The 14,480-nt window shown below is 30.4% G+C and overlaps 5 protein-coding genes across 5 annotated transcripts; 3 read left to right on the top strand and 2 right to left on the bottom strand. All coding sequences in view use genetic code 12, as the record gives it.

The window, feature by feature from the left end:
* Positions 1-166: 166 nt before the first annotated feature.
* On the bottom strand, positions 167-817 carry CAALFM_C502640WA (uncharacterized protein; the record flags this gene model as incomplete). Its single annotated transcript, XM_715495.1, has 1 exon — positions 167-817. One exon carries the CDS (start codon positions 815-817, stop codon positions 167-169), a length of 651 nt encoding a protein of 216 aa, XP_720588.1.
* A 2,698-nt stretch (positions 818-3,515) lies between these two features.
* MNN1 (Mnn1p) lies at positions 3,516-5,918 on the top strand (the record flags this gene model as incomplete). Its single annotated transcript, XM_715494.1, has 1 exon — positions 3,516-5,918. One exon carries the CDS (start codon positions 3,516-3,518, stop codon positions 5,916-5,918), a length of 2,403 nt encoding a protein of 800 aa, XP_720587.1.
* Positions 5,919-6,632: 714 nt separating this feature from the next.
* Positions 6,633-8,642, top strand: CAALFM_C502620CA (uncharacterized protein; the record flags this gene model as incomplete). The annotated part of the gene is made up of 1 exon (XM_715493.1): positions 6,633-8,642. One exon carries the CDS (start codon positions 6,633-6,635, stop codon positions 8,640-8,642), a length of 2,010 nt encoding a protein of 669 aa, XP_720586.1.
* Positions 8,643-9,164: 522 nt separating this feature from the next.
* RAD9 (chromatin-binding protein) lies at positions 9,165-12,689 on the top strand (the record flags this gene model as incomplete). The annotated part of the gene is made up of 1 exon (XM_715490.2): positions 9,165-12,689. The coding sequence occupies one exon, from the start codon at positions 9,165-9,167 to the stop codon at positions 12,687-12,689; it is 3,525 nt and encodes a 1,174-aa protein (XP_720583.2).
* Positions 12,690-12,931: 242 nt separating this feature from the next.
* On the bottom strand, positions 12,932-14,401 carry PUT1 (proline dehydrogenase; the record flags this gene model as incomplete). The annotated part of the gene is made up of 1 exon (XM_715489.2): positions 12,932-14,401. One exon carries the CDS (start codon positions 14,399-14,401, stop codon positions 12,932-12,934), a length of 1,470 nt encoding a protein of 489 aa, XP_720582.1.
* Positions 14,402-14,480: the final 79 nt, after the last annotated feature.

The raw sequence follows: 14,480 nt of genomic DNA, 5'->3' as shown, positions 1-14,480 counted from the left end.
AGGAAGAAGAGAGTTTGATTTTATTCTAGTTGTTGTGCAATTTTAATACCGTGAAATGTTTATTTGAAATAAATCATAATATGTTTAACTGTAACAACTATTGAAGTTTTGTTAAGATATTGTAAAATAAAATTATACTATAAATGCCTTACTCCCATGTCCTTTATTATCTCTTTCTCCGTTTAGGTTTTCTTCTTGCATTTTTCTTATCTCTACTCAAATCAAAATATTTTTCAGTACCAACATCATGATTATGTTTATAAATCCAAGTAACATATATCCCATCAGGATCTTTTGGTGTTACTTTCATTTGAATTTTAGCAGGACAATTGGTTTTAATCGTTGGTCCTCTCTTTCTTTTTTTCCTAAGGGGCACCAGACCTGTTTCATTTGTCCCTCCGCTACCATCATCATCATCATCATCATCACCATTATTATTATTATCATTATTATCGTTACTCTCTTGATCATTAGTGGTATTGATATGATTTAAACTAGTTTGAGTATAACTTCCAGCAAAATTACATTCAAATTGCATGAATTCTAAATTTATTGAGTGCTTACCTGGTTTAGCTTTATCACAAACCCAATGAACTATTTGTTTCCTATTTTCTAACCAAGTTTGAAAAATATTTTTGTTGGGGAATCGATAATATCGACATTGTAAATGACGTCGTGGAGTGGTTCCTGTTTTTATACAAAATGGTTCAATGTCTGAAAGTGTCATGTTTGGCAGATAATGAATTTCTGTTATGGCTGATATTTGGGTTTCTTCATTGGTGTTATGGGGATGTTGTTGTGAATGGTTATTGGACATTTTGGAGTTAGTTTTTGTTTACAATGGTGAAAAGTAAAGAATAAACATCATCATCTAATTTTTGTATTGAAAAACCAAAACAAGGGTTGGGAATTCGGAATCAGGTTCGTGTTTTTTTTTTTTTTTTTCTTTCAGTGCGGAAATACCATAAACCGAAAAAGAAAAATACAAAAATATGTCTCTTGAATTGGAAAGAATTCCTCTTGTGATCTAACTGGTAACGATAAGTAGAGTAATTTGTCAATATAATGTTCTCGATAATGACAATAAGTTTGAAAAATGTTTCTTATTCTTTTACGGCTGATTTTGAGATCAGTAAAGATGATGGCTTATCTATGGCCACGATTTAAACACATGTATTAATTTGTACTGAAAATTCAGTGTACGTCCCATTAAATTTCCACTTGCCAGTTTTCTGACCTTACCAGCGATCACATTATCATCATCCCAGATAGAAGCCATCGCGATATATCACTATTATAGATTTTGACATCTTCTTGGCATGAAATTGTCCACAAAAAGGTTATCCCTTGTAGTTGCAATATCCAACATGATTTGAAATTTTTTTTGGAGGGGTAATAATAACTCCTGCAAGTTTTCAAGTTGATCGTGTGATTTAATGTATCTTAATTACAACCTCAACTAAAAAAGCAACTGAGTGTAAACAATGCATTTATAGATTTTACAAGAAATTCTAAACTTTATTACAGAAAAGTTTTTAGATTTTAATTATTGCAACATTAGTTCCAGATATTGTTTGTTCTCATTGAAAATTAACAACTCCAGACTAGAAATCAGCTCTACTCAAGCTGTTGAGCACAGAACAGTATTTGTAATCCAAGAATTTTGTTGGTGTTTCGTTTAAATGCACAATTTTTAATTCAACGAGGCTTTGGGCCATACTCAATAATAAGTACACTCATACACTAAGTAATTGACACATTTCAAGAAAAACATGAATCGAGCTAGGAAATTGAGATGAGATTCTGCAACTAAAACAAAGAACTAAATCGATCATCTTCATCACCTTAATAAATACAAAACTGGCACTACGAACACACTTGGTAGTAGTTTTTGTATGCATTATGCATCAACACTCTTTCAAACAAGTTATATTTAACCGAATACCTGATTTTCCCCTCCGCCCTCTTCCGTCCCCCCTCACCCTTTCTGTTTCCATTACTCTTTTTCTCTTCCTTTGCATCCGAAAAAATAATTAAAATATCTTAAGTATCGCCAAGATGTTACCAACAAGAGTTTATTTCATCTTCTTGTAGTTGTCGAACGAAAAGAACGATCTTGGTTCGAAAAATAACACGTGCTTGAATCGTGTGAATCACAACGAAAATCTCATCTCATGCATTTACGAAGTTTTTGTTATCCACAACAACAACAACAACTACTACTACTACCACTATACATATACAGGATTTTTAGTTTTTCATAACTTCTCAGAACCAACTTTTTATAATCTTCATAACCATTCTTATTGTTTTCAAACTATTAGGAATGATAAACTTTTGGATAATAACTTTAAAATTAATATTTGCTTAATTTGTTTTTTTTTTACTTTTTCGGGAAATGCACAGGTTTTTCTAATGTGTTATGAGCTTAAATTTATTTCATGATTCAACAACTTATCTTAACGATGAATAAAAAGTACTTTAATGTTTTAAAGTTCAAGATTACATTTTCCTTTTTCTTTCTATCTAGAGTCTTACGTCACTCTGTTGTTTATATACTGTTTTTAGTAAGAAATAAGAGTGTACAATTATTCAACACCATCACATGATTTAACCTTGCCTTGTACCAGTTGTTGTGGATTAGTAGTTACACAAAACCTTATATCGATAATAAGAGAGATGGATAGGGATGTGATAGAAGGGAAGGGATGTAAAAAATAAACAGAGTTCTTTTAAGAATATGACAGAACTCATGTGTGTGTATGTGTGGGTTACAACAATGGTAACCATAGTTGTCAGTCAGTTGTCATTCATTCATGCTAGTTTGGGAAATGATGACAACTGCAAAAATGTTGCACCCAAAAAAAAAAAAGAAGAAGAAACTATACTTGAGAAACACGTTGATGCCCATTCCCACAGTGAGACCAAAAGAATGACACAATAGTTAAGATTTATGCATGTTCTTTTAATTTGGGTAGCTTAATTCTTTTTTATAAATGATTTGCTTACTTATTTATTTATTTATTTATTATTTTCTTCAATTTTAGCTATTTATAGAAGAAATAGTAAAAGAGTAAACAACCTATATTAAGAGGGGGAGGGGGGGGGAGTTTTTGATTAGTCTATGTTGCTGAACTATCAATACAGCATACAGTCTTGAATTGAACAAAAATAGGCTTACATGTATTGGTTATTCTTGCTCCTGCATCATTCTTTTGTAACAAAATAATTCTACAGTGGCTGTTAATAATGTTTCAAACAAGGCTTAAACAGTTGTAAGATTTTTTAAAAAAAGACCAGGCACAAATGGTTAGGGTTAAAAAATTTTCTATACCTCCTTATTTTTCATATCATGATTTACATGAATAATTTTAGAAAATATAAAATAGATACTTCTAGACCTTTCTCTTTCTTCTTTTTTAAAATAATTCTTTCTTTTAGAAAAGAGTCTTTATTGAAGTTGTTGAAATATTTATAAAAAATATCTTAGTGAATTGTATGAGTTTTCCTCTGAAATGATTCAAAAACTAATTAAGAATAGACAACGCCTGAAATGGGTTCTATTCACCGGTGCATCATTATGGATATTTTTCATCCTAGATTTCATGAATTCAAATTATTACAACACGGAAAGCCATATACTGTCATATTCCATTTATAACGTATATGACAATCTACATGAGGAAACCGAGTCTCCACCGAAATCTGCCTTGTCATCGTCATTACTCGAACCTTCAACAAATCAACAAACTAGCGACTTCAAAAACCATTTACTTTACAAATCGTTAATAAGCAGTCTATTCCAGAACACTACCAAACAAACAAAAGATTTAAACTCAAATATCTATGATGACATTTTCAGCAATCATAAACTTGAGACAGTTTTGGGAACATTGTCATTCAAAGAGAGATGTGATTTGTATTTCAAAAATGTTTTCGCTGAAGATGTGAACTGGCATTTCAACCCTGATACAAGGTATGATATGCATTTTGATAAAAACACTAAAGAGTTCAAAGACTTTATCAAAGTGAAAGAACTAGTTATACAAGAAAAGTTTGACAAGATGAAAGAAAAATTCAAAGAAGAAGATTATAATAGAGAATTGAGCAAATTAAAGAAATCTATGTTTACTGATTTCTTGAATGAAAAATTTGAACAAGAGATTGTAAATCGATTATCAACTTTTAGAATCTTCAATAAATGCTATATAACAAACGACGAAACTCCTCAAATCAACAAGATCAACCAATTTATCACTAATCAACAAAAGTTAGTCCAAGATATTCATCGTGATGAAAGTGGAAATTTTTACAAGAGTAAAATAGATAAATTAAAGTTAACAAACAAGGAAGCTTTGGTTGATTTGATGGTTACTAAATCATCGACATTTGAACATAGAGTTTACCCTTGGATATCCAAGGAATACCCAGTATATGAACGATGGACAGGCAAAGTTTATCATGAGCCACCAAATTATTATGAAATTTTGAATCATGATCCAATGCAAAAAACTCCTAAAAAAATCCAACAATCAAACAATGCTGCTCAGCCATTTTTAAAACAATTTAAAAATAAATTCAATGGTAGAGGGATAGTTTTAACTATTGGGAATCAACATTCTGACTATGCTGTGAGTTTAATTCATTTGTTACGAGCTTTGGATAACAAATTACCTATACAAATTGTTTATTATGACGATGTTAATGAAGAATCAAAACGGAAAATAGTCACTGCTGCACAAGAAGATTTCCGATCTTTACCACATTCATTTGAAAAAGTTGCCCATTTATTTGGTGATAAGTATATCAATTCCCAAGGTAAAGGATTGCAACCACAAGAAGTTTGGTTTGTGAATGCCTATAATTCCATTCATAAAAATTATCGTGGGAAATTTTCTCGATTCGGTAATAAATTATTGGCTAGTTTGTTCAATTCTTTTAGTGAGTTTATGTTGATTGACGTTGATACTGTTTTAATGCAACCTCCAGAATATTTCTTCCAATTGAAAAATTATCAAACAACTGGAACTTATTTTTTCAAAGATCGATCAGTTTTGCAAAGAAGAACAGTGGAGGATGGTAAGTTTTTTGAACGAATGGGTCCATCAACAGTCGACCAAATGATGTTTGATATTCCCATAATGACAAATTATACTACCACAAGAGAATTATTTAGAGGATTGCAACATTATATGGAGTCGGGGTTGGTGATGATCAATAAAGATAAACATTTGAATTCAATCTTAATGATCACACAAATTAATCTTATAGGACCCATTACAGGGAAAGTTTGGGGTGATAAAGAGTTATTCTGGTTAGGATTTGCCATTAATGGTGATGAAGAATATTATTTTGATGACAATTTTGCAGCCGCAATTGGTGAGTTGACTCCGCCACAAGACCGAGCCCGCAAAGATGGGACATGGCATCATTCAAAAGAAATTTGTTCACCGCACCCAGGACATGTCAGTGGAGATGACAATCATAGTTTATTATGGATAAATTCAGGGTTCCGTTTCTGTCATCAAGCAGATGAAGTTAATTTCGAAAAAGAGGCGAAAAAGAAAACTCGGTTAAAACATTTACACACAGCAGACCAGTTTAGAACTTTTTATTATAATCCATTAAGAATAACTCATGCTGTTGTACCACCATTAGATCAAGATTTGCAAGATCGTAAAAATGCTATGGATGAACCAACTAGCGGATGGTTATGGGAGTCGGGTTATTGCAAAAGATATATGTGGTGTGCTTACTCAAGTGTTGGTGGGCCACAAAAGCGTCCTGATGAAAAGGATGACACAGTAGATAACAATGAAACTAAAGATAACACGTTAGATGGTATATTGGTGGAATATAATCAAGATGAAATAGCCTTGTTTAATTATTTGGGTGACATTTGGGTAGGCACGGAGTAAATAGAGTATCAACTAATATAGATAGATAGTAATAAATTAATAGATAGATAATAGTTGTTGCTTAATCATTATAAAGTAATTAAACTTATGTTATACCTTTGATACAAGCCACTAACCAACCATCCAACCATCCAACCAACACCCCGTTGCCATAGTTTGAAAAACCATTTGACAACCAATTAGAATGGTCGTGTGTGATAGTAAAGAAAACGGAGCAGTTGGGTTTTTTTTTTCCAACTTATGCACGCCCTAAAAAAAAGTTGTATTTCTTCAATTCAATTCAATTCAAAGGGCAAAAAAAAAACCATCATCTAACAACAACAACTCATTACAACTCATCTTCAATCCATTCTATTTCTTTATATCAATCACAAACCAATATTCAATCAACTGTGATCATTATCATCAAGAACAAGAAGAAAGACTTGGAATATTCATTACTAGTTTAATTTATTTTTTTTGCTATCAAACATTTTTTTTTATTTTTCGTGAACAAACTCTGTAAAGTGTTTATATTCTATATACGATTCTAAATTTTTTTTTTTTTAATTATTTTTATAATATTTTGATTCTTGATATATATTTACACTTTCCCCTTTTTTTAACCACATCTTCTTGCTGGAGTTGAATTCATTAGCTAAATCTGCTACTCGTGAACCACCGGTATAGATCACCAAAAAACATTATTAGACAACCAGAGAGACAAAAAAAAAAATGGAAGAGCCAACAAAACGTGTGACTAGAGTCAATCGTGGTCAAAATATGAAAAGACACATTGAAGAATTATTATCCAACGATGTAAAATACTTTAGCAGTCAAAGTACCGAATCTACAAACAAAAAACAAAGGGTCGAGAAAGATGTGAAGGTGACGAAATCAGATACAGAAGATCATGCAGATACTAGCTCTCAGGATGAGTATGACGGTGAAGTGAGGTGTCGACCATGCGGTGCCACAAAAGACAATTACGATGAAGATGAAGATACTTTAGGGGATATGGTACAGTGTGATCAATGCAAAACTTGGCAACATGCAAAGTGTATGGGATATAAGACCAAACGTTCAATACCCAATATTCATAAATGTGATGTTTGTACTGGAAAACCCATACCACAATCCAAACGAACCTCCAATACAAAGACCATCAAGGAAGAAGAAGAAGAAGAAGAAGAAAACGATGATGATGACATTATTGAGATTACTGATGTTAAGGAAAAGAAGAGTTTTGCTAATTTGAAGGATGAAGTTAGAATCAGTACTTTTAAAGCCTTCTACAATTTTTTCAAAAAGGTTATCCCTAAAGATGGAGATAACACTACCGAGGAAGCAATAGAATCTCGAGTCAATGATATGGCATTGGAAATTGAAAGTATAATTCATGAAAACTTTTCTGGAAAGGCTTATCCAACAGAAGCAAGAAGGATTTTATTTGTTTTGAAAAAGCATTTTATGCAAGAAATATTTGATAGGACCATTACTTTTAAGGATGTTGTTCATAAAACTCCCCAAGAAATCAATGCAGATATTGCTAAAATTGAAAAACAAAATAAAAAAAACATCAAAAACATTATTCTTACAGAAAATGATAATACACAGATTATACGAAGAACACACAAGGGGGAAATTATTAAAGAGAATGATTTTGAGAGATCAAACCAAATTGATGAGAGTATTACCACAAGAAAAGTTGATCATCGTCATTTTTCTCCAGATATAGTCCCAGAATCCAACTTTATATCTCATACAAAATCTCAAAGCAAAAGTTACAATAACTTGAATCCAAGATTTGATGAAGATGATGAAGAAGATACTGCTACTCGTGAAAATGAAGAACAAGAAGAAGAAGAAAAAGAAGAAGGTACAAAAGCAACAACAGAGGTAGTGGAATCAGAAAATTCCGAGACCAACCAACTTCAAGGTGAAAATAAGAGCACACCGAAATCTTCAGAATCATTAAGTGATGTTGATTCACCCAACCACAATGAAGCTGACGATGGTCGTCTTTATTCATTTTTATCTGGTGTTGATAATCCAGTTACTGGTGAAAGAAAAGTTGAAAACAAACATGTTTGGTCTGGTAGAATCACATTTCCAGAATTTGCTACATTTAAAGCCAAAGGAGAATTTTATACTAGCACTGATTACAATGACAAACCAATGGACCACTTAATAAACACCACCAAAGATATTTTACATTTACCTGCGTACACTATTCTTGGACGACTCGATAGACATGTTGCTGATAAGTATTTACCAAAAGTAATTGGATCTCGAGATTTTTATTTTGTTCAAATTTTAAATGATGATGCCAATGACGATCAATTTCAAAAATTGTATCAATATTTATTGATTAAAAATAAAGTGGGTGTTTTAAGTGGCCAACCATCTTTTGTAAAAGATTCTTATTTGATTCCAATTGATTTCAGAGATGAAAATTTACCCCCATTTTTAAAGAATTCTCGACGTGATTTAAGAATTGGGTTGTTTGCATTATTTGTGGTAAGAAAGGATTATCAACCAAGAGCAAGAAGTTTTGAAACTAATGGCAATAATCATCATCAACATGCGAAGGAGAAGGAGAATGAGGAGGAGGAGGAGGAGAAAGGAAGAAATCAATCTTTATCTGAAGTTGGTCATTTTACATCTAATGGTGTACAATCAATTGGAAATAAACAAGAAACTCAAGATCATAGGTTGGATGATATTTTAAGTCAATTAAGCTGATAATATTTGGTAACTAATCCTGTTCTTTTGTATATATGCATACTCTTTAGTTCAAAATCATTTCATTCATTTGTAATATTAATAATTTTTTTATTTTCATATTCTTATATGTTTTGTATTCGACTTGTTGATGATTCTTTTATTATGGTATGTTTTATTTAGTTTTTAGTTTTATTTTATATATATAATGAAAATTTGTTTTTAATTAATATGAAAATAATGTAAACCATGTAAACCATGTAAACCATGTAAACCATGTAAACCATGTAAACCATGTAGATAACCACCACCAAGAGTTTTAACTATGATCTTTGGTGAAATTCATATAATATCAATATGGTAAGACGGGGCCGTTACAATTTTTCTAAAAGTGTGCACAACTTGAATGGAGGAAAGCAAAAACAAAAACAAAAAAAGGGAAGACTACTAAAAACGGATTCGGTGATTATTGTTTTTTTTTGGGGGGGAGGGGAGAATTTTTATTTCATTACACGGTTTAAAATTATGATAATATAGGTGATTATGGATACACAGGTTGATCAACACGTATTACCACAATCTGCCTCATCAAAGAATTCACAATTTCAACACCAACAACAAGGTCAAGATTTAGGTCAAGGTCAAGGTCAAGTTCATTCTACAGTTAATGTTAATTTAGAACCTACACAAAAGGATTCTTCGATTTTCAAAGATTATGAGGACCATAATTCAAGTTTAATATTTGGAGGAAATATAATAAATGATGATACTGAATTGTTACCGACAATAGAAGATGAAACAATTGGTGATAAAACAATTGAAGATATAACTGAAGCTGATGATGACACGATCAGTCCATTTCTGAAAAAACTTCAAGAAATGATTAATCAAGAAGGACAAAATAATGGGATACGAACACATTCTGAATATTTGAAATCATATTCATGTGAATCTTCTAAAGATGGTGGCGGGAATGGGAATGATGATACACAAGTATTAATACAGAGACATTACCATAGTGATGATAATTATAATATTGAATCTTTTAATGATACAATTCAGAAACAGAGAAGTAATTCTAAACTTTTCATACAAGACAATATAGATACTCAAGATGATCAAATGGGAGATACACAAATTATAAGAAAACCTTTGCCCGATACTCAAATAATAGGGAAAGCATTGTCTGATACGCAAGTAATTAATAACGCGTTACCTGATACTCAAGTAATAGGAAAGGTTCTACCCGATACTCAAATTATACAAAAAGTACTACCGGACACTCAAGTCATAAAAAAGGCATTACCTGATACACAGATAATACAAAAAGCATTACCTGACACTCAAGTGATACCCAAACGTCTACCTGATACACAAGTGATACCCAAACTTTTACCTGACACACAAGTGATACAGAAAAACAACATCCCTGATACACAAGTGATACAATTGCCAGAAACTCAATCTCAAAGCTTATTATATTATGATTCACAAAAAGTTCTACATTCATCACCTGCAGACCAATCACAGATAGCCTCGAAATCACCTTCACATAATAATAAAAATAAAAAGACTTTTAAATCCCAAACACAAGTGTTGAATACCCAAGATTTATCTGATATATCTACTAGTGAAGACACATTACAAGAACATACCACTCAAAGTGTAATTGAAATACAAACTGATAGTGATGATAATGATGATGATGATGATGATGATGACAACGAGGATGAGAAAATTGAATCTAATTATTATGATGATTCATTGACTGCTCATCAATTTAAACGTAAATTGCTGTTAAGTCCACAAAAGATAAAACGAAGAAATACAGAATTGATACCATCAAGAACAAATAAAAGTAGTCTATCAACAACACTGTTGTCATCGTCATTATTATCAAATAATAATAATAATAATAATAATAGGGATTTCCTTAAAACTCCTGGGTTAAGACAATATTCAGTTCCATTAGTTTTGGCTTCTCCGACAAATCCATTATCATCTTCATCACCATTAAAGAAAAAATTAAAATTAAAATTGAATAACAAGGGGGAAGTAGAAGAAGAGGAAGAAGAAGAAGAAGAAGTTGATAAATCAATTCAAACAGATAAAATTGAAGAAGATACAACTAGTATAGATATTATTGCCCCATTACCTTCTTCACCTAATAAAGGAGGAAGAGGAAGAGGTGGTGGTGGTGGTGTTAAAATTCTGTTTGAAGAAGAACATGAACCTTCTGATTTAGAAGAATTTGATATTGATAGTGATCAAATAAAAAAGAAAAATCAGGATTTTATTGAAATTGATGATGATGAGGAAGAGGAGGAGGAGGATGAGGTAGTCGAAGATGACGATGACGACGATGATGACGATGACGACGATGACGACGATGACGACGACAATTCAGAATCTAAAAAACAATCAGATGAAATAATCCCAATTATAGCACCAAAATCAAGAATCAAAAAACGAATAATTGATTTACAATCAATGAATAGTAATACTAATGATGAAGAAGAAGATATTGATTCTATCATTGAAGAAGAAGAAGAAGACAATAATAATACTGAACCCAATATTTTACGTCAAGAAAAATCCAACACTTTAACAGAAGATGATATTATTAATCATGATAGTGTATGGGCCATATATAATTTAAAAATGTATACGGGGAAAATCGTTGCCAAATATATTGAAGATCTGAATATTGAATTTTATGAAGGAACATATAATATTAAAAATGTTGATTTAAATGTATTAGATATTCGTATTGGTGATACTGTTAATATTAAAGGCAATCGTCATAAATATATTGTTACCGGATTATCAACTCTCACAACCAATGGTGGTGGTGATATAAAATGTATGAGGGGGTATAATGTTGTTTATTTAAGAAGGTGTCAACAAAAACCTAATTCTGGTAAATTATCAAAAGAAATTAGTGTTATATTATCTGATTGTTTTATGGAATTGAGTGATTGGATAATACATCAACAAAAATTTAAATTAATTATTGGTAATTATAATATATTTAATGATGAAGGTATATTATTACCATCAACACCCAAAAAATTACAGAAATATAAATTACCTTCAACACCTTTAAAATCAATAAAATATACCAACAACAACAACAATAGTGAGATAATCAAGCCAAATTCAAATTCATTGGTGGCTGAATCAGAGTCAGGATTATTTCAAGGAATGATATTTTGTATAACTAGTATTGATGGAGATAGAAAATTACAATTAAAATCAATGATTGAAACTAATGGAGGTATATTATGGGATAAAGAAATTCATGAATTATTTCTGTATCATGAACGAGAACGAAAACGAAAACGAAAACAAGAACAACCACTACGAAAAGGGTCAGAAATTTCAATTTCATTGTACTTATCATGTGATTTAGAAATAGTTGAAACATTTAATTTTATTGCATTAATAAGTAATAATTTTTGTCGAAGTGCTAAATATTTACAAGCATTAGCATTAGGATGGCCAATTATATCTGATATTTATATTGATGATTGTTTAAAAAATAATCATCACAAATCAAAATGGATAAATTATTTATTACCATCAGGATTATCGAAAAAATTAAATACGATTAAAAGTATTGATATATTTAAATTTAAACAAAATTATGATATGGGTAAAAAATTAATTGATCAATTTAATAATAATCATCATGTTTTCCAAGGATTAAATATATTGATATTACAAAATAAATCTATAAATTATAATTCAATGGAAACTTGTAAATTTATATTTTATGCATTTGGAGCTAAATCATTACAATATTTTACAAAGACAGATCAAATTATTAAATGTATTAAAGAGGATTTTTCCCCAATTTTGGAAGTTGATCCTAATATTACGATTTATGATGAGAGTAATGATATGGTTCAAGTTTTAACCAATATAACAAATAATACTCGAAATAATACTCAAAATAAATCTAATAAATCAAATTATTCAATTAAATTGATTGATTGGGAATGGGTGGTTCAATGTGTTATAAATGGAACAATTTTAGAATGTTCAAAATATACTCTTAGCATTTAAAATAGGCCAATTAATTAACTAACTAACTAACTAACTAACTACATTTAGATTCATTTCAATAATAAATATTCTAGAATAGTTTTGTTTCTTATAATATTAAATATATATATATATATATATATATATATGTCATAATCTCATATCAACTCATATCCAAGTGTTAGGTTGAGGGTTGGTGTGTCAAATCCATGTTATGTTATAAAGACCAGACCTCTTCCTCCTCCTCCTCCTCCTTCCCTGGTTTAACCACTTCCAAATAATCTTTTGGTTAACATTTTAAATGAAGCTTTAACTAAAGGCCAACCATTATCATTTTTGACAGCATCACCATTTTCTTCTAATCTTCTTAATAAATATTCTTTAGTTTCTAATGGTGGACCCCATGGAACATATTTGATAACATTACCAATTTTATTATTAGTAATTAAATCATAAGTAACATTATCAGCCATACCTAATAATTGACCTAAAACAACATTAGTTTTATTTTTATTGGATTCATTCATTGGATTATAAACTTTATCACTGGCTAATCTCATTGATTCAGCATTATGAGAAGCAACAACTAAATGACCAATAGTAGAGCCATTTTGATTTTGATTTTGATTTAAAATAGAATCAATACAATAAGAAATCCCGGAATTATAATTATTATCAGTATCTTGTTTAGTTTTATGAATAACAATATCACGATTTTTTTCTGAATGAATATAAGCCCCACGAACTAATTTTAAACCTAAACGATAATTATTTTCATTAGCTAAATTTTCTTCTTTAGTTAATAAATTGGCTGAATCAGAAAGATACATTTGTAAAGTACCAACAATTGAAATTGGTTGATTTAATTTATTAAATTTTTGATATAATCTTCTTTGTAATTCATAAACACCTTCTTGTAATTCATGTTTTTCAGCATCAATAACTCCAACAACAAATGGTGATACTCTTTCAGGATATTTTTGACTCAATTCTTTATTGGAATCATAAATTTTTTGACAAACAATAATTGCTTTATCAACCAATTCATCAAATTCTTTAATCATAGTAGTATTATAATTTTTCAATACATTTGCTGCATCTTTAGCAAATCCTGTTGGTTTTAATGCAACATACCCTGGTGGTATATCATTAATGTCATCGGTGGCTTGTTCAATCATGGCTACAGTATGAGGAACTAAAATGGTTTCAATTGATTTGGCAGTTTCTTCAACAATATATTTAGGATCAACATTATCATTACCATCACAAGCTTCAATGGTTAAAGAAATCATCATATTATTAATACCTCGTTCATGCAATCTTAAGCCAGTTTTTTTAACTTGATCAATGGTTTCACCACCACAATAAATACGATAAACAAGAGCTTTAATAATTGACATGGGTACATAAGGAAATAATTTAATACAAAGTTGTAAAATTGGTTTATTTAATGTGGCTAATCCAATCATGAAAAATGAAATCAATTCTTTATTATTAAATGCTTTTAAATATTCTGTAGAAGGTAATTGTGGAGATGTAGTAAAAGTGTTGGTTGGGGTTGGTTTAGTAACTCTTGGCATCATATTATTGACAGTGACATTTTGTTTATTTGGGGTGTCATGGAAATATCTAAATTGAGTAGTAGTAATAGCAGTAGCAGTAGTAGTAAGGGGTATAAATGTAGCTTTTTTGAATGTATTTAAAGATTGTTTAGAATATAATCTAATTGACATCTTTTCCTGAAAAGATTGAATATATATATATATGTAGAGTGGTAATAGATTATAAAAGAAAGGGAAAAGAAAAAGAAAG

Source organism: Candida albicans, chromosome 5, assembly GCF_000182965.3.
Source record: "Candida albicans SC5314 chromosome 5, complete sequence".
Classification (NCBI taxonomy): Eukaryota; Fungi; Ascomycota; class Pichiomycetes; order Serinales; family Debaryomycetaceae; genus Candida; species Candida albicans.
This window is presented reverse-complemented; position numbering and strand designations above follow the sequence as displayed.